The sequence below is a fragment of the Odocoileus virginianus genome, chromosome 20 (assembly GCF_023699985.2).
Source record: "Odocoileus virginianus isolate 20LAN1187 ecotype Illinois chromosome 20, Ovbor_1.2, whole genome shotgun sequence".
Taxonomy (NCBI): Eukaryota; Metazoa; Chordata; class Mammalia; order Artiodactyla; family Cervidae; genus Odocoileus; species Odocoileus virginianus.
In genome coordinates this window covers 21,074,740-21,098,347 of record NC_069693.1, presented here as the reverse complement: position 1 = coordinate 21,098,347, position 23,608 = coordinate 21,074,740, and the positions used below count along the sequence as shown (strand labels likewise).

General features: G+C 41.1%; 1 protein-coding gene and 1 long non-coding RNA gene across 4 annotated transcripts in view; one reads left to right on the top strand and one right to left on the bottom strand.

The window, feature by feature from the left end:
• HYDIN (HYDIN axonemal central pair apparatus protein) overlaps positions 1–23,608 on the top strand; it is a 346,758-nt gene that overhangs the window by 229,186 nt on the left and 93,964 nt on the right. For both annotated transcript variants that reach the window (XM_070451030.1, XM_070451031.1), the window contains exons 24-29: positions 13,427–13,558; positions 14,237–14,318; positions 16,216–16,335; positions 16,582–16,791; positions 19,095–19,232; positions 22,780–22,957. In XM_070451030.1, coding sequence (XP_070307131.1) covers positions 13,427–13,558; positions 14,237–14,318; positions 16,216–16,335; positions 16,582–16,791; positions 19,095–19,232; positions 22,780–22,957 — 860 coding nt within the window. The remainder of the gene's footprint in view (positions 1–13,426; positions 13,559–14,236; positions 14,319–16,215; positions 16,336–16,581; positions 16,792–19,094; positions 19,233–22,779; positions 22,958–23,608) is intronic.
• Positions 14,234–19,108, bottom strand: LOC139029883 (uncharacterized). Of its 2 annotated transcripts, none has more exons than XR_011482160.1 (2): positions 19,020–19,108; positions 14,234–14,265 (listed from the first exon to the last, which is right to left on the bottom strand). It is a non-coding gene; the product is annotated as an uncharacterized lncRNA (long non-coding RNA). The 2 variants fall into 2 exon arrangements; XR_011482159.1 differs by lacking the exon at positions 19,020–19,108 and adding an exon at positions 16,479–16,629.

Sequence of the window (23,608 nt, the reverse complement as noted above, 5' to 3'; positions counted from 1 at the left end):
AGTGAGATTGTTGCATCATATGGTAGTTCAGTATTTGAGGATTCCCTTTTCTTCACATCCTTTCCAGCATTTGTTATTTGTGTTCCTTTTTATAACTCTTTTGATAGATATGCAGTGATAGCTCATTACAGCATCAAAAATTTGCATTTCTCTGATAATTAATGATGTTGAACATCTCTTCGTGTGCCTGTTGGACATCTGCATGTCCTCTTTGGAAAAATGTCTATTCAGGTATTCTGCCCATTTTTATTTATTTATTTTTAAAAATTTTTTTCATTTATTTTTATTAGTTGGAGGCTAATTACTCTACAATATTGTAGTGGGTTTTGTCATACATTGACATGAATCAGCCATGGTTTTACATGTATTCCCCATCCCGGTCCCCCCTCTCACCTCCCTCTCTACCCGCTCCCTCTGGGTCTTCCCAGTGCACCATGCCCGAGCACTTGTCTTATGCATCCAACTTGGACTGGTGATCTGTTTCACCCTAGATAATGTACATGTTTCGATGATGTTCTCTCGAAACATCCCACCCTCGCCTTCTCCCACAGAGTCAAAAAGTCTGTTCTGTACATCTGTGTCTCTTTTTCTGTTTTGCATATAGGGTTATCATTACCATCTTTCTAAATCCCATATGTATGTGTTAGTATGCTGTAATGTTCTTTATCTTTCTGGCTTACTTCACTCTGTATAATGGGCTCCAGTTTCATCCATCTCATTAGAACTGATTCAAATGAATTCCTTTTAATGGCTGAGTAATATTCCATGGTGTATATGTACCACAGCTTCCTTATCCATTCGTCTGCTGATGGGCATCTAGGTTGCTTCCATGTCCTGTCTGCCCATTTTTAAATCAAGTTGTTTGTTTTTCTGATGTTGAGTTGTATGAGCTGTTTATATATTTTGGGTATTAACCACTTATTGGTGATATCATTTGTAAGTATTTTTCTTCCATTTAGTACGTCTTTTCATTTTGTTGATGGCTTCCTTTGCTTACACAACTCAAACTTACATAACACTTGAGAAATAAAAGACAAAGTATTACTTAAGTCATTTTTTGAAACTAAACTAGCCAAAACCAATTAAGCCAGATCAGGGACATAAATATTTCATGTTATTATCACTCATTAATTTAAAAATGTGAATGCAAAATATCCACCAAAATGTTAGCAAACTGAACCCAGCAAAGGATAAAAAGATGGAATATCATGACCAAGTTGGGCTTATTCCAGGAATGCAAGGTTGATTCAAGATATGAAAAATCTAAACATTCATCACTTTACTATTTTAAAGAAATATGGTCCTTTCAATAGATTAAGGAAAAACCATTTAATAAAGCTATAACAACTGTCCATGGGAAAATTCCTCAACTCAATCAAGGAGAACTTGAAAGACAATAATATGTTAAAATTATTTCCTTTAATATCACAAACAAGACAAAGTTGCATTTCTATTCAGTAATTTACTAAAGAGCCTGGCCAGTGCAAGAAGATACAAAAATAAATAAAAGGGGCTAGATTTGGAAAGAAAGAAATGAAACTGCCATGTTATGATTACTTATATAAAAAACTCAAAATAATCCATAGCAGATTATTAGAATTAGGAAAAGAATTTAGTGAGGATGATGGATGGGTATGAGTTATAAAAGCCAAATGCATTTCTGTGTGCCAGCAGCAAATAAAGAAGAGAATGCAAATTTTTAAATGTAGGGGAATAAATTTAACAAAAATTGCAAATATCTCTGTGTATAAAATAATTTTATTAAAACTCATTTTAAAAGATGTAAATACAAGGTGAGACAGACATACTATGATCTTTAAAAAAGACTCAACTTGTTAAAGATGTTATATGTCTCCCCAAAACTATAGTTTCAATACACTTATAATCAAAATCACAACAGGTTGATTCTAAAATATTAATATATATGCAAGAGCAAAGGGACAAGACTAGTCAAGTCCCTCCAAAGTGGGATGTCTTTATCTACTGGATAACACATTAGTATGAAAATATAGTGATTTTAATAGTGTGGTATTGGTGCACAGATTGGCAAATGGACTAAAGAACAGAATAGAGTCCAGAAACAGACCCATACATGTATGGAAACATAACTAAGTTGAAATCATAAAACAAAGGAGAAGGAATGGTATATTCAGTGAATGATCTAGGGACAATCCACTATCTATGGAGGGAAAAAAAGCCTAAATGCATCCCTAAACTCATACTATACAAAAAATTAATTCCATATGGGTTCAAGATATAAAAGTCCAAGCTTTAAATATGAAAAAAATGTGTGATGATGCCTTGATGACCTCTGAATAAAGGGGAATTCCTTTTTTTTTTTATTAATTTCAGGTTTATTTATTTATTTTTTTACTTTACAATATTATATTGGTTTTGCCATACATTGATATGAATCCACCATGGATGTACATGTATTCCCCATCCTGAACCCCCCTCCCACCTCCCTCCCCATCCCCTCCCTCTGGGTCATCCCAGTGGACCAGCCCCAAGCACCCTGTATCATGCATCGAACCTGGACTGATGATTCATTTCACATATGATAATTTACATGTTTCAAGGCCATTCTCCCATATCATCCTGCCCTCGCCCTCTCCCACAGAGTCCAAAAGACTGTTTTATACATCTGTGTTTCTTTTGCTCTCTCGCATACAGGGTTATCATTACCATCTTTCTAAATTCCATATATATGCATTAGTATACTGTATTGGTGTTTTTCTTTCTGGCTTACTTCACTCTGTATAATAGGCTCAAGTTTCATCCACCTTATTAGAACTGATTCAAATGTATTCTTTTTAATGACTGAGTAATATTCCATTGTGTATATGTACCACAGCTTTCTTATCCATTCGTCTGCTGTTGGACATCTGGGTTGCTTCCATGTCCTGGCTATTATAAACAGTGCTGCCATGAACATTGGGGTACATGTGTCTCTTTCAATTCCTTGGGGTGTATGCCCAGCAATGGGATTGCTGGGTCATATGGCAGTTCTATTTCCAGTTTTTTAAGGATCTCCACACTGTTCTCCATAGTGGCTGTGCTAGTTTGCATTCCCACCAATAGTGTAAGAGGGTTCCCTTTTCTCCACACCCTCTCCAGTATTTATTGCTTATAGATTTTTGGATAGCAGCCTTTCTGACGGGCGTGAAATGGTACCTCACTGTGGTTTTGATTTGCATTTCTCTGATAATGAGTGATGTTTAGCATCTTTTCATGTGTTTTTTTTGCCATCTATATGTCTTCTTTGGAGAAATGCCTGTTTAGTTCTTTGGCCCACTTTTTGATTGGGTCATTTATTTTTCTGGAATTGAGCTGCAGGAGTTGCTTGTATATTTTTGAGATTAATTCTTTGTCCATTGCTTCATTTGTGATTATTTTCTCCCATTCTTAAGGCTGTCTTTTCACCTTGCTTATAGTTTCCTTTATTGTGCAGAAGCTTTTAAGTTTAATTAGGTCCCATTTGTTTATTTTTGCTTTTATCTCCAATATTCTGGGAGGTGGGTCACAGAGGATCCTGCTGTGTTTTATGTTGGAGAGTGTTTTGCCTATGTTTTCCTCTAGGAGTTTTATAGTTTCTGGTCTTACATTTAGATCTTTAATCCATTTTGAGTTTATTTTTGTGTATGGTGTTAGAAAGTGTTCTAGTTTCATTTGTTTACAAGTGGTTGACCAGTTTTCCCAGCACCACTTGTTAAAGAGATTGTCTTTTCTCCATTGTATATTCTTGCCTCCTTTGTCAAAGATAAGGTGCCCATAGGTGTGTGGATTTATCTCTGGGCTTTCTATTTTGTTCCATTGATCTATATTTCTGTCTTTGTGCCAGTACCGTACTGCCTTGATGACGGTGGCTTTGTATTAGAGACTGAAGTCAGGCAGGTTGATTCCTCCAGTTCCATTCTTCTTTCTCAAGATTATTTTGTCTATTTGAGGTTTTTTGTATTTCCATACAAATTGTGAAATTATTTCTAGTTCTGTGAAAAATACCATTGGTAGCTTGATAGGGATTGCATTGAGTCTATAAATTGCTTTGGGTAGTATACTCATTTTCACTATATTGATTCTTCTGATCCATGAACACGGTATATTTCTCCATCTATTTGTGTCCTCTTTGATTTCTTTCACCACTGTTTTATAGTTTTCTTTATATAGGTCTTTTGTTTCTTTAAGTAGATTTATTCCTAAGTATTTTCTTCTTTTTGTTGCAATGGTGAATGGAATTGTTTCCTTAATGTCTCTTTGTTTTCTCATTGTTAATGTATAGGAATGCAAGGGATTTCTGTGTGTTGATTTTATATCCTGCAACTTTACTATATTCATTGATTAGCTCTAGTAATTTTCTGGTAGAGTCTTTAGGGTTTTCTATGTAGAGGATCATGTCATCTGCAAACAGAGTAAAGGGGAATTTCTTAAACAAGATAACAAAAAGCACAGAACCTTGAAGAAACTTTTCATAGTTTCTGCCTTAAATTTGAGAACTTTTGTTCCTTTTTACACCATAAAAAAGCATGAAAGACAAGTTACAAACTGAAAAAAGTTTCAGCATACACATTATCTTCAAATTATTAGAGTACATAATACATAAAGCATGGCTTTGAAGGAAAAAACATGTTATTCAATTTTAAAAGGGAGGAAATGAACAGTTATTTCACAGAAGAGATCTGAATGGCCAGTAAGCATATCAGAAGATGTTCCATCTTATTAGTAATCTTGAAAATGGAAATTAAAACAACAGCTGGGCAGCATTGCACACCCACCATATTAAATGCAATACGGCCATATTGAATGTTGTTGAGGGTGTGGAGGTTAGAAGCACATGCATTGATAACAGGTGTGTAAACCAACACAGTTACTTTGGAAAGCAAGTGTCACTCACTGATCATTGATCCTGAACATTCCCAAGACTATGCCTATCTGGTTCTGTACCATCTTTCTTTGGTTCTGCTTCTGTCCTCAGCCCAGTTGGTCAGTATGTGCCATCAGTTTTTCCTCAAAAGTGTTTCCTGGATTGGTCCTTTCTTTTAGCTCCTAGCTACCCTCTTACTCAGGCATCCCTCCTTCCAGGTTCCCACCACACTGCTAGACAGCTTGCTTCCCTCTAGCCCACACCACGTACTGCTTTTCTTCAGGCTACCGCTTTCATCATCTCATTTCCTTCTCCTGACATCTGTTGCTTTTCAAGGCCAGACTTTCCATCTGTGCTTCTCTCCATCAGTAATCTCTCTCTTACCAGAGAGAGAGATTTTTGCCCTCTAGCTTTTTGCCCTCTGCACAAGTGCTCCATATCTTGAAAAGCCCTCCTCTTAATCCTCTTGTGTCAACCACCGTCTCTGTATGAGGAGACAGAAGAAAACAGTACACGAGTAACCCTTTCACTCCCTGACTTTATTTAAGCTGGCTTTTGGCCCCTCACTTAACCGAAACTGCCTCTCTAGAAGTTCAGTAATGATTTCAAACCCAGTTGAAGCCCTTTCTCACTCCACAATGTTCCACTCGTATTATTGTGAAGTTACATCATGTAGGCAAAAGCATGTATAAAACATGCACATAGCTTAAGAATAGTAATGAATTCAACACCTACATCTTAGCACCCTCATCATAAATATAACACTATTGGTAAATCTGAAGCCCCTGATGAAAGAGAACAATGTGAGGTCAGCCCCTAACCGTCCTGCTTATCCTCCATGCTGATGCCCCTGGAAGCCCCCCCCACCACCCCGGCCTCCCATAGCCCATTTATCTAGAATCTCCTCTCCTGCTATGATGGGCCAGCTAAAAACAGGGGATCAAATTTGCCTCTGGGACTAATGGGAGGGTTTCACACCATGTTTCAAGTCTGAGCTTCCAGAAATAAGTTCCTGCCTTTGTAGTCAGCCTGCAAGTGACTCCAGTCCAAGAAATGGGCGACTTTTCACTCTCCACGTATTTAACTTAAAAGTGATCACCATGTGAGGAGTCATGCAGTCTGCTTCTATTGCAGTTTCATTTAGTCCATTTTCCTGAGATACATTACCCCCTAGAGAAATGAATTGGGTTGCCTTTTCATTTCAATTCTGAGTGTTATAAAACTTCTAGTACTGTTTTTATGTTATTATAGAAGAATTCTAGTTACCTTGTTTTAGATTCATTCCTTTTAAGGCATCTTCTCAATGTCTCAAATTCAGTGGAGGGCATCAGGCTTTTAGATATCCAGTGTGAACTAAGCTGGCTTCTAAACAAATCAGTGGAAAGTTATAGGTGCACATCTGAACCTGAGTTAGGATGACATCTGCTTGCTTCATATGGTGATCTGATTTATCCACATGTTTGTATTAATTAAGATTTTACAACTCCCCCAAAGCTAGCTATATCTACTAAGGGCCAGACATTAAAGAAATTGACAGTTTTTTAACATCTAGTCCTTAGTAGATATAGCTAGCTTTGGGGGAGTTGTGAAATCTTAATTAATACAAACATGTGGATAAGTCATATCACAGGGAACTCTGCTCAATGTTATATGGCAGCCTGAATGGGAGGGGAGTTTAGGGGAGAAGGGATACATGTATTTGTATGGTCAAGTCATTTTGTTGTTCACCTGAAACTATCACAATGTTGTTAATTGGCTATACCCCAATACAAAATAAAAAACTTAAAAATTAAAAAAAAAAGAAATTGATTTTAAAAGCTATCCTGTTTTGGAAATATTTCTGAAGAGCTTTGACGCTAATTGTAAGGGAGATTTCACAGCTCACGTATTCGGCAGCCTTCCTAAGAGCATGTAGCAGTGGAGACACCTTCTGGAGCTTTTATAGAAGTGGTCATTTATCATGGAAATCCCTCTGGAGAGCGTCAAGGTAGACTCTGGGCACACCCCTCCACTCTTACCTTCCAGCTCAACTGTAGGAAGTCCCTGCAGGGGCACGGTCAACTGTGTCTTGCTTTCCATATTTAGATACAATCAGAATGGGTCCCTCCTCTTCCAGGGAAAGCTTCTAGACAATGCACTGTATGTTCCTTATTTTGTAGATTCCAATTACTTTAACAATGAAGAAAAAAAATGCCTACTTTATGAGTCACTGACTTGGGCATAGCCTGGCATGAAGTAACCAAGGAGGAGCCTTCTGTTGTCCAGTAAAGCTTTGAAGAGCATCAGCTTTGAAGCCAGGCTGACTTAGCTCAGCCACTGACTTACTCTCTGAGTTTTGTCATCTGAAGACTGAAGACCATCATCATACCTACTTCATCAACCTGTTGTGAGGATTTAATTAGGCAGTCCTTGAAAAGAAAGTGAAAGTATTAGTCATTCAGTCATGTCCAGCTCATTGCGATCCCATGGACTGTAGCCCACCAAGCTTCTCTGTCCATGGACTTTTCCAGGCAAGAATTCTGGAGTGGATAGCCATTCCCTTCTCCAGGGGATCTTCCCAATCCAGGGATCAAACCCAAATCTCCTGCTTTGCAGGAAGACTCTATCATCTGAGCCACCTGAGTCAGGAAGATTCCCTGGAGAAGGGAATGGCTACCCACTCTGGTGTTCTTGACTGGAGAATTCCATGGACAGAGGAGTCTGGTGGGCTTAAGTTCATGGGGTTCCAAACAATCAGACACAACTGAGCAACTAAAACACAGGCAGTCCTTAGTAAGTGCTTAATATAATAGTTGAGAGAGAGTAAGAGATGCTAATTGTTGGCTACAATTACTTTATTCGGGCCTGTCTTAGTCCATTCAGGCTGCTAAAACAACTACCGCAGACTGAGTGGCTTAAACAACAGACATTTATTTCTTACAGTTTTGGGTAGGGAAGTTGCTCTTAAAGAACCATGGGTGATTCGGTGGATAGCTGTAGGGAGATCCGTTGTTCTGAAAGCAGCAGCTCCTTTTGAGAACCTTTAAAAACACAGTATGAGAAACTTGAGTCTCAGCTGTTCCATTGTGTCTCACCAACTTCTACCTTAGAACAGGTAGGCCAGTTGGAAGCATTCTGGGACATAAAGGGCTTAGGAGGCTGCTTTCCATGTGAGAAAGTGTGTAGGTGCCAGATGGTAGCAGATGATGGTGATGACGGTGCTGTTGACAGTGATGACAGTGATGCAGACTAGAGAGTCAATGAGTTGGGAGTCAGGGCTGGTCACAGTGGAGGTACGCATGACAGGGGAGGGGGGATAGCAGCCACAGTGACAGGAGAGGTGCTCGTCCTCCTGCCGCTTGATTTTTAGTGTTTTCACCTGCCTCTTCCTCTTGGTATTGGGCAGGGAAAATTGCCAAATGTAGGAGGAACACAGGTGATTGTAGTGTGGCCCCTCCGGTATCCTCCGCTATTCTGTTTCCATCCCCTCTATCTAGCCAGCCACTCAGCCTTGCTCATGGACAGGCTGGTGAGGTGGCAGCAGTGGAGCTGGACCTTGGGCTGTGGTCTGTCAGGATGAGCTCCTCACCCCAGGGCCATGGTCCTGCCGTCCCACCTCCTAATCTGCACAGGGGCGTCCCGCTCCGTCTCCATCTCCATCTCCACCTCCTTGACCAAGACCGCCATTATCTTTTGTCTGAATGTCTATCACTGTTTCCTGTGTGGGCTTCCTGATTCTTACTTTGTTAAAAAAAATAATAACAATATAAAAACAGAAAACACCCCATTGGGTTGTATTTTCCATCACTGTATACGGCATCACAGGTTTGGTCATGCTAGGGCTGTCCCCTTCAAATCCCTGCCCCTTTCTACAGCCCAAATGAACTTACTGATCATTTCACTTCCCCATTTAAAATGTTTTGGAAGACTCCCCATTTTCCTGAGGATAAAGTCAGCTCCTTAGTTAGACTTACGAGGCCCTTCAGGGTCAAGCCTTCTGCTCCCTGCCCTCCCCTAATTATGAAAACAAAATGAGAAAATGACCCACGGCAGCCACTGGTGTCCCATCAGTGCTCCTAGCATGATTTGGAGGTCTGGTTGGTGTTCCAGCAATTCAAGGTTATGAATGTGTGCTGTTCAACAAGACTGATTTCATTGTCGAGGTATTTTCTCCTACAATTATACCTCCTATTTCCATTGCTTGAATTTATAATCTGTGCTACATTAAGCAAACAGCACATCTTTACTTGTTAGATCTTATCAGGTGGTTTTTTACATTCCCATTCTTCCTCTCAGCTATCTGACCTATGCTTCTCTCAATTTCTTAAACCACCCTCTCTCTTTCCCTCCTTCCTGCCCTTCCTCCAACATTGCACCTCGCAAACTGCCCTAGATTAGATAGCACCCCTCCCCCCCAATTCCTGCTGCTAAAGGGAGCAGATTATAATCATCACTTTAAATCACATTAAAAGTAGGCAAATTTCGGACCCTCTCTGAGCACAAACACAAAGCCTCAGCCACGTTTCCATATTTATTGCCCGGCTTTGTGGTCTTATACTTGCTGATCTTTCCACATTGGGAAGCAAATGACAGACGAAACAGATGGGACTTGCTCAGCACCTTCCCCATCGGCACTCTGCACTCGCTCTGCCACATGAGCGGGAGAGGTGGACTGCAGACATGCACAAAGGGAGGACAGCCTGCCTTAGCCCTTCATCGTGACCCAGAAGGCAGATTCCCACTGCCCACCCATGCTGAGGTGGGACACAGCTGCATAGCTGAGACTGTAGGGGATGAAAAGCATAACCTCCTAGGCAGCTCAGAGCGGGTGAGGCAGCTCCCACTGAGCCAGGGCAGTGCTCCAGAGAAAGGCGTAACCAGCACCCACAGCACCCAGGGATGGGTTCATCGTCCTAGTGCACCTGGCCTGTGCACCATCAGCCTCTGCTGCTGTCAGTAATTTCAAAAAATATTAAACATGAGCCAAATAAAGCATACCGGCAGGACCTTTTTATCCAGTCAGTGGCCATTTTCACCCTCTTATATGGACGTTCCCAGAATCCAAGTTTCAATGAATCAGCAAATTAAAAGTCACTGTCTACTGCAAGGGTACCCCTCTTTTTCAAGACCTTGTCTGCACCGCAGAGACTTCAGTGGCTGTGCAACGTATACCATTCCATCTCCAAATGTGGTCTAAACCACAATACACAGCATTACCTGAAACACCAGCCTGTTCTTTGGGTTTTTGTTTTGATGGAACACTGCATCCGGTGAAGGGAGACCAGGAAAGAAGAGTGGTGGACTTCTTTTAATTTGTAACACAAAAGATTGCATCGATCGTAATTTACCCATGAATTGAAAATCAAACATGAAAAAGGAAATCGCTGAGCCCAAACCAGTGTGGCTGATGGACAGTGTGTCTGACATTGACACAGCCCTGTCACAGCTGAGGGGAGGGTTTCTTTGCTGGCTCCTTCAGCAATCCTGACTTGGGCAGCTCTGCAACTGGAGCAGTATTGATTTTCCTTGTTTGCCACGCATTCTGTTTTAAAAATAACTGAATCTAATCCTGTTTGGGTCAGCATAACAGGAAAGTAATCATCTGTTCCTGAGAGCAAGATGAAATTTGATCCAAAAAACTCTCCCAATATTCTATATCAATTCTTTGAAGCAGGTTTTCCATTTTAATGATAAGTTAAAGCCTTCATTATGATGAAGCTTTCTTTGTCTGCTGCCTGTTAGCAGTGGGGCAGCTTTACCAGTCTCCTTTGTTTCCAAAAGACCTCTTGCTTCCCCAATATCTAGGTAGCATTGTCAGCTGAGGTGTTGTTTTCCCTCAGGTCTGCAGACTCTCTACAGCTTTTTATTCTTACTTTTCAGATATTCCCATATGCTTTTTTTCCCCATCCAAACCACATCCTAGGGGGGTGCAAATTTTGAATAAGAGTGCTGTTATGTGGGGCAGGGACCTGCAGAGTCTCCCCAGAGAGTCTGCTGCCCTGGGGTGATTTAATAAATACTCCGAGTCACCCTCTGCTGGTCTTCACTGTCCGGAGCTGGTTAGACTGAGTGACGTCCCCACATTAATTATCAGCTCCAGCCCTTCACTGTCCTCTGGCTTTTCCTACCCACGATGGGTCCTAAATTTGGCTCTACATTAGAATCAACCTGGGAAGACATTAAACATCTAACTCCAGGGCCCTACTGAGACCTGAAGAATCAGAATTTATCCAAGGATGAGGTTCCGGAGTCTAATGAGCCTCCCAGCACCCAGTCCCTCTATCCTTTGCCTATAATGGTATGATTTCAGCCCAAGACATTGTCAGCCAGAGACACCTGACCTGAAAGGAGCCAAATGGAAGCTTGTGGAAGATGAAAAGAGCTGTTCCATGCTCTTATAAGGCCATCCTGGGTGAGGATGGAGGTGAGGTGCAGAAGAGCTAAATTACCCTGCATGCTGCCTACCTGTTCTTGTTCAACCATCCTTCTATCCATCCATCCATCCAGTCAGACCTGTACTGAGCTCATTCCCCATGTCTAAGACCCTGAGCTTTGTGAGTGGTGAAGAGGAAAGACTTTGAACCTTGCCCTCCAAGAGCTCACAGTGCTTGGGTGGTGCTAGTCCAGTGTTTCCCCAAGAGGAAACCTAACTCGTCTCTCTTCTTGAAAAGAGCAAGCGGGAGTCAACTCAAGTCTTCATCAGGCAAGAAAGTAATGACATTAATTTTTACCATCATGCTGATTTTTCTAAATGTGGTAGATAAAACTAGTTTTTAATTTACTGTAATGATACAAGGTTTTCCTTGAAAATAAGCCTACTGATTAACACCACAATGTGCCTTCACTTCATACTCATTTGAATAGTTACAATTTAAAATACTGAATACCAAGTATGGGTGAAGACGTGGGCCAACCAGAACTCTCATTACTGTGGGTGGTTGTGTAAATTGGTGTAAAGTCACTTTGGGAAATGGGCACTTTCCTATAATTTTAAACATATATATTCCATACAACCGAGCAGTTCCCTTTCTTGGAATTTACCTGAGAGGAATGAAAACATAATGTCCACAGAAAGACAAGTACTCATTTGTTCTTAGCAATTTTATAGTATTAAAAGCTGGAAAAAGCCAAGATGTCTTATCAACACGATGGATAAACACTCTAGTCATCACACATACTGTGGAATACTGCTCAGTGATGAAAAAGAAGAGACTACTGCCCCTTGCTACAGTATAGATGATTCTGAAAACCACTATGCTGAGCAAAAGAAGTCAGACACAGGAGAGTACATATTTAGGATTCCACTTACATGAAACTGTAGGCACAGCTTAATGTACAGTGGTAGAGAGCTGATGAGTGTTCATCTGGAGGCAGGGTTGGGGGTTGACTGGGCAGAGGCAGAAGGGAACGTCTTAAGATGATGAACATTTTAAGTGCTGTGTACATTAATACGGTAGTAATTATACTGGGAAGGTGTGTGTGTGTGTGTGTATACATATATGCAAAAATTCATCAAACTGTATGTTTAAAGTGAATGTTAGCTATACCTCAATAAAATGGATTTATTAAGTGATACTAAACAAGGCAGAAATCATGAAGCTGGAGGGTAGTGGAACATCTGAAGTTTAGGAAATGGCACTCAGGTGAAATGGACAGTATCCTAAAAAATGAGCACGTGAAATGCTGTGAAACTTCAGAGGAATATGGGAAGTGGTGGGAGCTTCATAAAATAGATAACATTTCTCCTGAACCTCTTGAGATAAAGTAGATAGCACATGGGGTCAGAATGAATATCTAAGTGAAATTGGGTTGAAATTAATATCAGGGGCCTGAGATGGGAGAGGGGAGGTATCCTTAAAAAAGCCCTTACACCCTGGGAAAACAGTAAGAATGAGGGTGACCCCACCACTTTGGCCTTTATAAGGTCCTTTCTGTGAAAACTGAACATAAGACCTGTACATAAGGCCTTTAGTACCAGCTGGTGCAGTCACCCGCTTTCCCCCTCAGCCCTTGGGGGCTCTGAGAACTTGAGTGGTGACAAAGCAAACTGGCCAGGCCAGGACCAGGGTGAGGCAGTCAAGCCATCCAGAGCAAGCATGATGGGAGGCGGGGTCCCACAAGGGCTAAGCCCTCACTACCAGGACCTGGGAGTGCGTGCCTCACAACCTTATCCTGCTTTCTGCTAAGCTGGGAGCAGGAGCCCTAGTGATTCATTAATTCCGAGCTATGCCTGCGTGCCCCTTCAGGCCATGCACTGTGTTAGAGGTCGTATTAGATACAAGTTCCCAGTGAGCTCACGGTCTAGCAGGAACGGGGGGAACAGTGTGTGAGGGAAGCCCGGGGGCCACGGGTTCTCAGAGAAAAGACACTTGACCCATATTGGAAGGGGCTGATCAGCAAACTTTTGGAAAACGTGAAACCTCAGTTATGAAGTGAGGAAGGTCAGTCCAAGAGAGGGGTGGGGCAGTCCCATCTCGACCTGCCTGGTCTAGGAGTTGGAGTTTGGCCTCCAAGAAAGAGCCCACCAGGCACTGACCTGCAACAGCTGACGTGACTGTGTTTCCCCGCCCACCCTGTGTTTTGTAGGTTTGCGACAAAGAAGCCCGACAGTGCCCCCTTGTCCCAAGAGGAGTCCACCCCAGTGACCTTGGCATCTGTCAGCTCGGCTGCAGTCCCAGCAATAGAGTCCCCTGAGATTGACCTAAGTGATTTTGTTAAGTAAGTGCCAACTCAAAGCCACAATGTGTTTCTTTAAATAGCATTCTTTACACTGAATTATATTCTCAAACTCATTCTTCATATCCTTCATTTATTCTTCCAGCAGTGTAATGAGTTAGTCCCTTTGCTGGGCATCTGGGATCCAGAGTTAAAAATCATCTCTGCTCTCAGAGAGTGTAGCCTCCTGATTCCTGAGGGACTGAGCCCTTCCTATCATGTTGCCTTCTCCATCTGCCCAAGGTCTGCAGCCAGGGTCAGGTCAAGTTTGTTTAGAAGGCAGAGAAGGATGTGACAATGGGCCAAACCTTGTAGTCTCACGATAAAAATGTTCCAGTAAATGATGAAGCTTAACATTGAGCACTTGGGGGTCACATCCAAATTGTCTTAAGAGTTGCCCAAGCTTTTGAGAACTTGTGTAAGTCAGATAAGGGCTTCATAGGCCAGGAAAGAAGGGTTGAGGCCTCTGGAAAATTGGCCAGTGTGATGCCTTGAACTTCATGTTTGGGGCAGGGAGTAACAGAGCACTGACCAGCTTGAGAAAAGTGTCTCTTGAGTGAGAACCTCACTTGTTCTTTGGGGTGCAGCAGAGGGGAGAGGAAGACAGGGCCGTCATGCAGCTGGAGACTGTTGTGACGGTGGCTGGATGAGTGATTCTCCACATTTCATTAAACTCCCTAGGACTATTATTGTGGATGAAGAAGTTGGATCTGAAGAAAGAGAAAACAAAAAAGCACAAGTGCCTGCCCTGGCCACCTCAGACGTATGGTTTCCTTTCTCTGGGGCGAGTGGGCTATGAATCTTTTTCCGGGTCACTTTCCAACCAAACACCCACAGAACCATCACCTCAGTGACAACCCAGACACCTCAGCACATAGATTTTCTCTGTAACTAACAGAAAAGCCAGTTTCCCTTGACCTTGGCTATCATGCATTCTTCCCAGCCCTTAGATAGAGGCTACAAAAGGAGAACTGTCTTACATGGTTAAAAAAAAAAAAAAGAGCAAGAGAGTTTATGAATTTATACTCTTAAATTCTTTCTAGAATGATGGCCTAAGGAAATAATCAGGAATGATTATTACAATATACAATACAATATGTATATTGTATATACATAGATGTATATACAAAGGTGTATGTAAAAATAGCAAAAATAGAATTGAGAAAATAAATTGCTTTGTGTCCATGATGATCTCCAATCTTTTAAAATAGGATTTGTCTCAATAGTGGCAGAGTGGGGAGAAGCAAGCATTTTCACACTTTGTAGGTAGGGGTGTGAATTAGCGGAGCCTTTTTGACAGGCAGTTTCGCAGGTGAATCAAAATTTAATGGACAAGGAAATGGCAACCCACTCCAGTATCCTCACCTGGAAAATCCCATGGACAGAGAAGCCTGGCAGGATATAGTCCATGGGGTTGCAAAGAGTTGGACATCACTTAGCAACTGAGCACATCAAAATTTAAAATACACAGTTCCTCTACTACAGTACTATTCTACACATATACCTTTAGGTTTATATAATGACAGGTAACTGTCCTTGTACATAGCAGCTTTATTGGAAAAAGGAAGAAAAATTGAAAACCACTTAATTCTGCCAATGAGAGACTGGTTGAATATATTACATCTGAACAAGGCAATACTATGAAGTCCTTTTTTAGAAAATGAGAACTTTTTTCTTTTTACCGATTTGGAGTAATCCCTGGTACATTAAGTGAAAATGCTACATGTTCTGTTTTTTAAAGTATTTTAAATTATGCCTGTAAAGAATATTTAGTCATATGGGAAGGTGTCAATCATGCTATAATGTTAACTGAAAAATCAGAATATAAATGTATTTGTATATACTCACACTATGCACACACACATATATAAATCTGCAGAATAACCTGATGATTGATTTGTATTTTGACCTTTTAAGCTTTCTGTGTATTTTTAAGATGTCATAGAAAACTTAAGAATATAGGAAAATGAAAGCAAAAATTTTCAAAATCGCACCACTCATAGAAAAACTTTAGCAACTTAACCTCCCAGATATCTCTATTTGCATATGAAAATCTGAGTGAATTTATACACACTCACACTTGCAGGTGTGATACATAGGCATATGTAATATCACACAGATGAGATTAAATGGTTGCATGGCATCACCAACTCGATGAACATGAGTTTGAGCAAGCTCCGGGAGTTGGTGATGGACAGGGAAGCCTGGCGTGCTGCAGTCCATGGGGTCTCAAAGAGCCGGACATGACTTGTGTTACTGAACTGAACTGAATATTACACAAATGGAACTGCTTTTTTACTCAGTAATGCGTGTCATCCCTGGTCCATAAACGCACACTGCATCATCCTCCACAGATAGAGGTACCACACACACTTCACTTAAAGCGACCCCCCTACCTGCCTAGTGATAGGCATTTAGTTTACTTCTAGAGTTTTGCTGTTATAAATAACACTGCAGTAAACATCCTTGTGCATACATCTTGGACACTTGCCCAGTTATCTCCCAGCCGGTGGCGGGGGTGGGGGGGGGTGGGTGAGGGGAAAAGTGCTATTTTTAAAATATATGCAACCTACTGCATTTTTCTGTCAGTGAAGGGGAGGAGCACATTGATAACAAATTATGAATGCTTACAAGTTTTTCCTCACACCTCAAATCCCTAGGGATTGAAAATGAACTCTGCTGAAACAGAAAGAATAGACGTGAACCAGAGCCACAGGGAGTTTCAGGAATCCCCATGGAGCTTTGAACAGGATGAAATGTTGTCCATTGGAGTAGAAGAAGTAAGTTAACACCTCATGGGCCCTAAAGTCATCTGATACTAACTCTTCTTACTGAGCACCTGCCCCCAAGTTAGAAATTGAAACTTTCCCAAGCACTATTACTGCCTTATCATCATATATTTTCAGAGTGCTGAGTTAGTCACCTTTCATAGAATCAAGCAAGGTAAAGTGAGGAGTCAGTCTGTAAGTTGGCTGAACTTCAGCCTACCCTTTGCAGACCCTCCTGTGGAATGACTTTCTCTGCAGGTGTTTGATATTTTGCCCCTCTATGGAATGCTGCGGCCACACAGTAGCCACCAGATATCATTCACCTTCTATGGACACTGTGACATCATTGCACAGGCTAAGGCTCTGTGCGAAGTGGAAGGAGGACCCACCTATGAGATCATACTAAGGGGAGAGGCCTCCCTGGTCAACTATTCCTTTGACACCAAGGACATTAACTATGGATTACAGGTATTGCCAGCCATCGGGAGGAGAGTTTCTGGGTTTGCCTTCAATATTGGTCAAAATCCTTGTGCTCTCATCGCTCCTGGAACCTGCAGTCTTCATAGTCTCACCATCACCCCTGTCCTTGATCCCTAATCTGCTTCCTAACCCTGATCATCTTCCTACTGCCAACCACGTGGCAGACATTTTCACTTGCTTTTCTTATTGTCTCCTCAAATTCTGCATGTTAGACCTTAAAATTTGGATCTTTATTCTCAATCCAAAAGCCCACCAGCTGCTTTCTTTCAGTAGGACCACTCCTTTCTCAGCCCCTTGAGTTTATGACCTCTATGGAATTTTCCACTGCACTGTGTCCCTCACCTCCCCACATCCTTACACCCTCCAGAGTTTGTTCCTTCATCAAGCATAATTCTTCTGAGCTGGTTTTCCTTTCCCATCACCAATGCAGTTATCACACTCCAGGATCTCATCAAGCCATGCCTAAATTACTACTCAGACTATGATGTGTATACGAATCACCTGGAGTCCTGTTCAAGTGCAGATTCTGATTCAGTAGGTCCATGATGGAGCCTGAGACTCTGCATTTCTAACAAGCTCCCAGGTGATGTCGATGCTGCTGGTCCACGGACCCATGGAGACAAGGGATTACAATGCATTCCTGGCTTCTACCTATAACCCATCTAAATATCACTGTCAGATAGATTTCCCCAGATTACATTTTCATGCCATCAGTCCCTGAACAGTTAACCCCAGCAGCATTTGGAAAAGCAGCATAGAGAAGAGAACATTGCTTTGTGGTCAGAAGACCTGGGAGGTTATCTTACTTTTACTTCCCACTGACTGTGACTGTCACCAGCCTCTCAAAATCTCAGCACCCCTCATCTATAAAGTGGGAATGGGGTAGCAATTCCTATTTTACCAAGTGGTTATGGTTTCTCTAGTGTCTTGTCAGTACTGTGCCTGGATCAGAGAATGCATTCAATCATGAGTCACTCTGTGGATCAGAGCCAGGTTCCTCCACCTGGGTAAGGGTATCCTAAGTCCCTCTGTCAACTGATACTGCCTACATATTGAACTTTGTTTCTCATGATTTCCCACTATAAACCATTTATTCATTTATAGTCAGACTGGTTTACCCACTAGCCCTAATGCACCCCAGCCCTTTCTGCCTCCATCTTTCCTGTTGTATTATCCCTTTCATCCTCCACTCTGCCAACTCCAAACTCACACATACTGTGAGACCCAGCTCAGCCCCATCCCTCTGTTACCTTCCACCTGCACTATATTCTCTTGGCACTTAAGTATAGTCTTTACCATAGTATAATAATATAATGTGCTTTCTAAATCTTGCTTTGGAATAATTGTCACTTCTATGTCTGTACAGCTTCTCTTCCCAATTAGGATTAGTGTTATGTACTCAGATACTGTATCTCCTACCAAATTTTAATGGGGATTAGACTCCCCATTATATAGCCACTGCATGTATTATTACTGAATTGCATGTGTACATGTATAAGTTAAAGACTGTGCTGAAAATCAAATTCACCCAACACCTATTGACATGTTGACTAAATAGAATTATCTTTCACTCCTTATCTCCAAGGTCTTCTGGGTGATTGGTTCTGGCTCAGCTCAGAGTACTTCCTTTGAAGCAGCTAGTTCTTGCCCTAGTTTATTCTAAGAGCCCCATAAGTGGCTTCAGTTTGTGATTATTGGACCTTTTGGATTGTGTTAGCAAAATCTCAGGAAAAAGAACATGTCTGGCCTATTTCTCCCATGTCTCTCTGTAAAAATAGAAACATTCACTCTAGAAAATTCTGAACTCAAATCTTATCCAAATCTTCTTAATGTAAAAAATCTCACTTTAAGATCCTCTAATATGAATTCCTTGTGGTGAAGAAAGAGGTCTAAGGAGGTCACCCACAGCTGTACTAAACTAAATTAGCTGTTAGAAGACCTAAGACTAGAACCAGACTCCAGGGTCCAGTGCTCCTCCCACCCAGGAGGCACCTGGTTGTGCTACTAAAATGTGGATTGGCCAGCATCTACCCCCTGGAGGAGGGCCTGCAACCCGCTCCAGTATTCTTGCCTGGAGAATCCCATTGACAGAGCAGCCTGGCGGGCTACAGCCCGTGGGGTCTCAAAGAGTCAGACACAACTGAACGAACTTAGTACACAGCACACACCTCATGGAAAATGAAATACGTGTATGTGAGGCATGCTTGTCTACCCACCTCAGTCAGGATGACGGCAGAATCTCGGAGGGTGGGTGGCAGGGGAGTCACTCTGTTCCTTTTTCTCCTCTCAAGCTGTTCGACCATGTCACAGAGAATGAAATCACACTCAAGAACACTGGGAAAGTTGGCTTTGAGTTCAGGGTTCTGACTGACCCCCAGTCTTCCCCAGACAGCCTTCTACCAGGAGTGCCACTCATCCAGCCTCTCTCAGTAAGTAGCCTGCCCCACACCCACCCATGACAGCCACTGATCATGGTAGGAGGGGCCCAAACTCAAACCTCCAAGCCACACCCTAGAGTGTATATATAACATGGTATGTAACAATATATAAAGTTTCATTTTATACATTTTTATTTTTGTGTTATTCAAGACACAAGATTTAATGACTATTAAGTGTTCTTCCTGGACTGTATATTTTACCTATTTTAAATAACCACGTTCTTCCCTTTTAATGCTGTTTACTTTGAATTCTTCTTTGTTTATTAATATTAATTCACAATATTAATATCACATCTTTTGAAGTAGCATTGTAACTGTCTTTCACAAGGTTTGGTATGTTGTTTTTACTGTGGTTTGGTTCTAGACATTTTATAGTAATCATGAGTATATCTTTTTCTTAGTTATATGTTCATTCCATCATTCTGGCTTTCTGGTAGCTCAGCTGGTAAAGAATCTACCTGCAATGCAGGAGACCCTGGTTTGATTCCTGGGGTGGGAAGATCCCTTGGAGAAGGGATAGGCTTCCCACTTCAGTGTTCTTGGATTTCCATGGTGGTTCAGACAGTAAAGAATCCGCCTGTAATGCGGGAGACCTGGGTTCAGTCCCTGCATTGGAAAGATCCCCTGGAGGAGGACTTGGCAACCCATTCCAATATTCTTGCCTGGAGAATCCCCATGGACAGAGGAGCCTGGTGGGTTACAGTCCATGGGGTTGCAAAGAGTCAGACATGACTGAGCGACTCAGCACACAGCACACCTTCATCCTGAGGATCTGTGTCTTTCATTTCTTATCTCTTCAAGTATTGCTTCTACCCTACTTTCTCTAGGCTTTCTCTAGTCTGCTAAAGCAAATGTTAGACATATGTTGGACCTTTCACTCTGTCCATGTTTCTTAACCTATATTGCACATGTGTATCTCTTGACTGTTTATCTCTCTATACTGTTTTCTAGATAACTACCTCAGCTCTTTCAGTTAACTAATTTCCTTTTCAGTTGAGTATAATCTACTGTTTAACCCTACTCTCTTTTTTTTTTCCATTTATTTTTATTAGTTGGAGGCTAATTACTTTACATCATTGCAGTAGTTTTTGTCATACATTGAAATGAATTAGCCATGGATTTACATATATTCCCCATCCCGGTCCCTCCTCCCACCTCCCTCTCCACCCGATCCCTCTGGGTCTTCCCAGTGCACCCAACCTGGGCTGGTGATCTGTTTCACCCTAGATAATATACATGTTTCAATGCTGTTCTGTTGAAACATCCCACCCTCGCCTTCTCCCAGAGTCCACAAGTCTGATCTATACATCTGAGTCTCTTTTTCTGTTTTGCATATAGGGTTATCGTTACCATCTTTCTAAATTCCATATATGTGTGTTAGTATACGGTAATGGTCTTTATCTTTCTGGCTTACTTCGCTCTGTATAATGGGCTCCAGTTTCATCCATCTCATTAGAACTGATTCAAATGAATTCTTTTTAATGGCTGAGTAATATTCCATGGTGTATATGTACCACAGCTTCCTCATCCATTCGCCTGCTGATGGGCATCTAGGTTGCTTCCATGTCCTGGCTATTATAAACAGTGCTGCGATGAACATTGGGGTGCACGTGTCTCTTTCAGATCTTAACCCTACTCTCTTAATTTCAGAAATTCCATCTGATTCACCACTTTCACTTGGGATTTTAATTTCTTCATTTATCACTAATCATTTTGTACATTCTTTTAAATTTTTCTAATTGAGTTATTATTATTCCTATTTATGTGACTGTTGACTCTCTTTCATTATCAGTGCTTTCCCTGTATGATATGTAATCTTTGACTTGGGGTCATCTTCAGCTGAGATTGTTCTCTCTGGGAGAGCCTCATTCACCCTGGATTGTAATGTGATGCTACCAATAGTGTTGCACTTGTTTTTGCCAGCTACCTCAAGGGGTCAGATTTTGAGTTAATACTTTGACCTGGATTAACCACAGTGATCTGTCAGTGTACATTAAGACTCCTTAAGTTTTCATGACTCAGGCTTTTTCTTATCTTCATTCTCTAATTTTTCCTCAAAGAATATACATCAGTTGTAACATCAAAAGACAATAAAATATGTTAAAAAACTATTAGAGGCCCCTTCAAAGATGACTTTTAAAGCACTTCTAAATAACTTGAATCTATAATAGCATTTTCCCCGGCTTATATTCTAGGCTGATTTGCCTTTTCTGGTAGTTTTTTTTACCATAAAATTCTCCTACTTTTATTTTCTGATTACTGACCTAGAGTCCTTATTTTGTGACTTTATTCACAATTTTTAAGATTTGTTATATTATATTTGATATATATAGAAGATATCCATGTCACATGTGTTTGACTTATAGAGCATTATAAAAAAATGAATACCCATGTACCTACCACCCATCTTCAAACTCAGAACATTACTAATATATTTGAAATCACTTATGTGTTGGTGCATGCAGTTCAACATACTGCAATCTACCCAGGCTCTTTTTGTCTCTCATATGCTTTCTGGCTACCCCCGGGCCAGCAACCACTAGTCTGAATTTTATGTTTGTCATTCTCTTTGTAAAATACAGTTTTATTATATATGTATGCATCTTTACATCAAGTACTTTTAGTTTATCACTTTATCAAAACTTCTAAGCACCTTCAATGACCAGGTATTTTTCTAGAACTTGTAATTGAATAGTAAACAAAATATACAGATACCTGCCCTCATGGAGATTTTGTTTTATGGGATTTTGCTTTATCTTGAGCTTTATAAAAATGTCATCAGTACCTGTAATTTGCACAGTTTTTCCCCCTAATATTTTGTTTTTAAGGCTAGTCTATATTGTTGCATGTAGCTGCAGTTCATTTATTTTCACTAATGTACAATACTCATTTTGTAACTACTACATTGAAAGTAGTTTTCCTTTTCCATGACAAACACATTTGGGGATTCCCCCCCACCCCTGCCCAAGTTTTGCTGTTAAATAATCCTGCTATAGATACTCTTGTATCTGTGTCCCAGCCAACAGGTGGAAGAATTTTCACAGAGAATTTTCCTAGGAGTGAAATTTTGAGGTCATAGGCTATGCATTTGTTCACTTTATAAGGAGGTGCTAACACAGTTTTCATGGTGATTTTTTCTGTGAAAAATCTGGTGATTTCCCACCAGATGGAAATGAGTTTCTTTTGGTTCATAGTCTTACTGAAATTTGGCAAAGTTTGCCAATCTTATGGTTAAAATTTTTTTTCATTATGATCTTAATTTCCATTTCCCTGATTACTTGAGAGTAAGCAGCTTTCACTGTGTTAACTTGCTGTTCCGGTTTCCTCTTTTATGAAATGCCTGCCCATATATGCTGCCTATTTTCCTATTGTCTGTCATTTTCTCACACCTGCATAGGAATGAATCTTGGGAGAGCAGTGTGAGTGGACACTATGGCATACACTAAGCCCTTGGGATTATTCAGTGCATCAAACTGCTGGAAGCAAGAGTCTATTGTAAATTTTACTTAAAGTTCTCTCTGATCTTTCTGCTGCATAGGGTTTTATCAGTTCCCATAAAGAGCAAGTATTGAAGGTTTATTACTTACCTGGAGTGCCTGAGATCTTTCAAAGAAGTTTCCAGATACAGATTGCCCACCTGGACCCAGAAAATATTACTCTGAGTGGAGAGGGAATCTTTCCCCGAATCTCCCTCGATCTCCCCAGGAACCTCAAAGGTACTTCTACCCCCTGTAATATTTCCCCACTGGATAACAAGATGCATTTTAGCTGCTTATCAAAAGAGTGCCAGCAGTCTGCATTATTTGTTTGGCAGCCCTCCCTTTTGTGTTATTCCTCAGTTGCAAAACACATCAAAAGTTGAAATTGACTGGATGACCCGAGATGAGTGCAACAAGATACATCCATGACAGTCCCAAATTAAGATGTTTGGCCAATTTTGCCATTATTAAATTACAGAGTGATCAGGACTTCGCACTTCCAAATGCCTTTTCGTCCATGGCATATTCCTTCCAGCTGCACTCTCTCCCTGAGTTGTCACTCATGGTTGGCCATTGAGAAGGCTACAGCTAATTTTACTGCAAGGAGTACAATTCTCAAAATATAAACTGTAGAGAGAAGCAACCAAGGTTCCAACCCCTTATGCTGGCATTACTCAGTTTGGGGGCTAATTTAGACTGTTATTAATTGTCTGCCCACATCCCTAGCCAAGGCTTTTCTGGGCAACATCCAGCTCCTGGATCCATCACTGTGTACCAGAGTATTTCTGTCATAGCAGATTCTGAAGCTCAACTAAGCAGCTTTTTGAGCCATGGACTGACTCTGGCTCTTTCTTCCTGACATGGGCTGCAGGATGAGGAGTCAAGAGA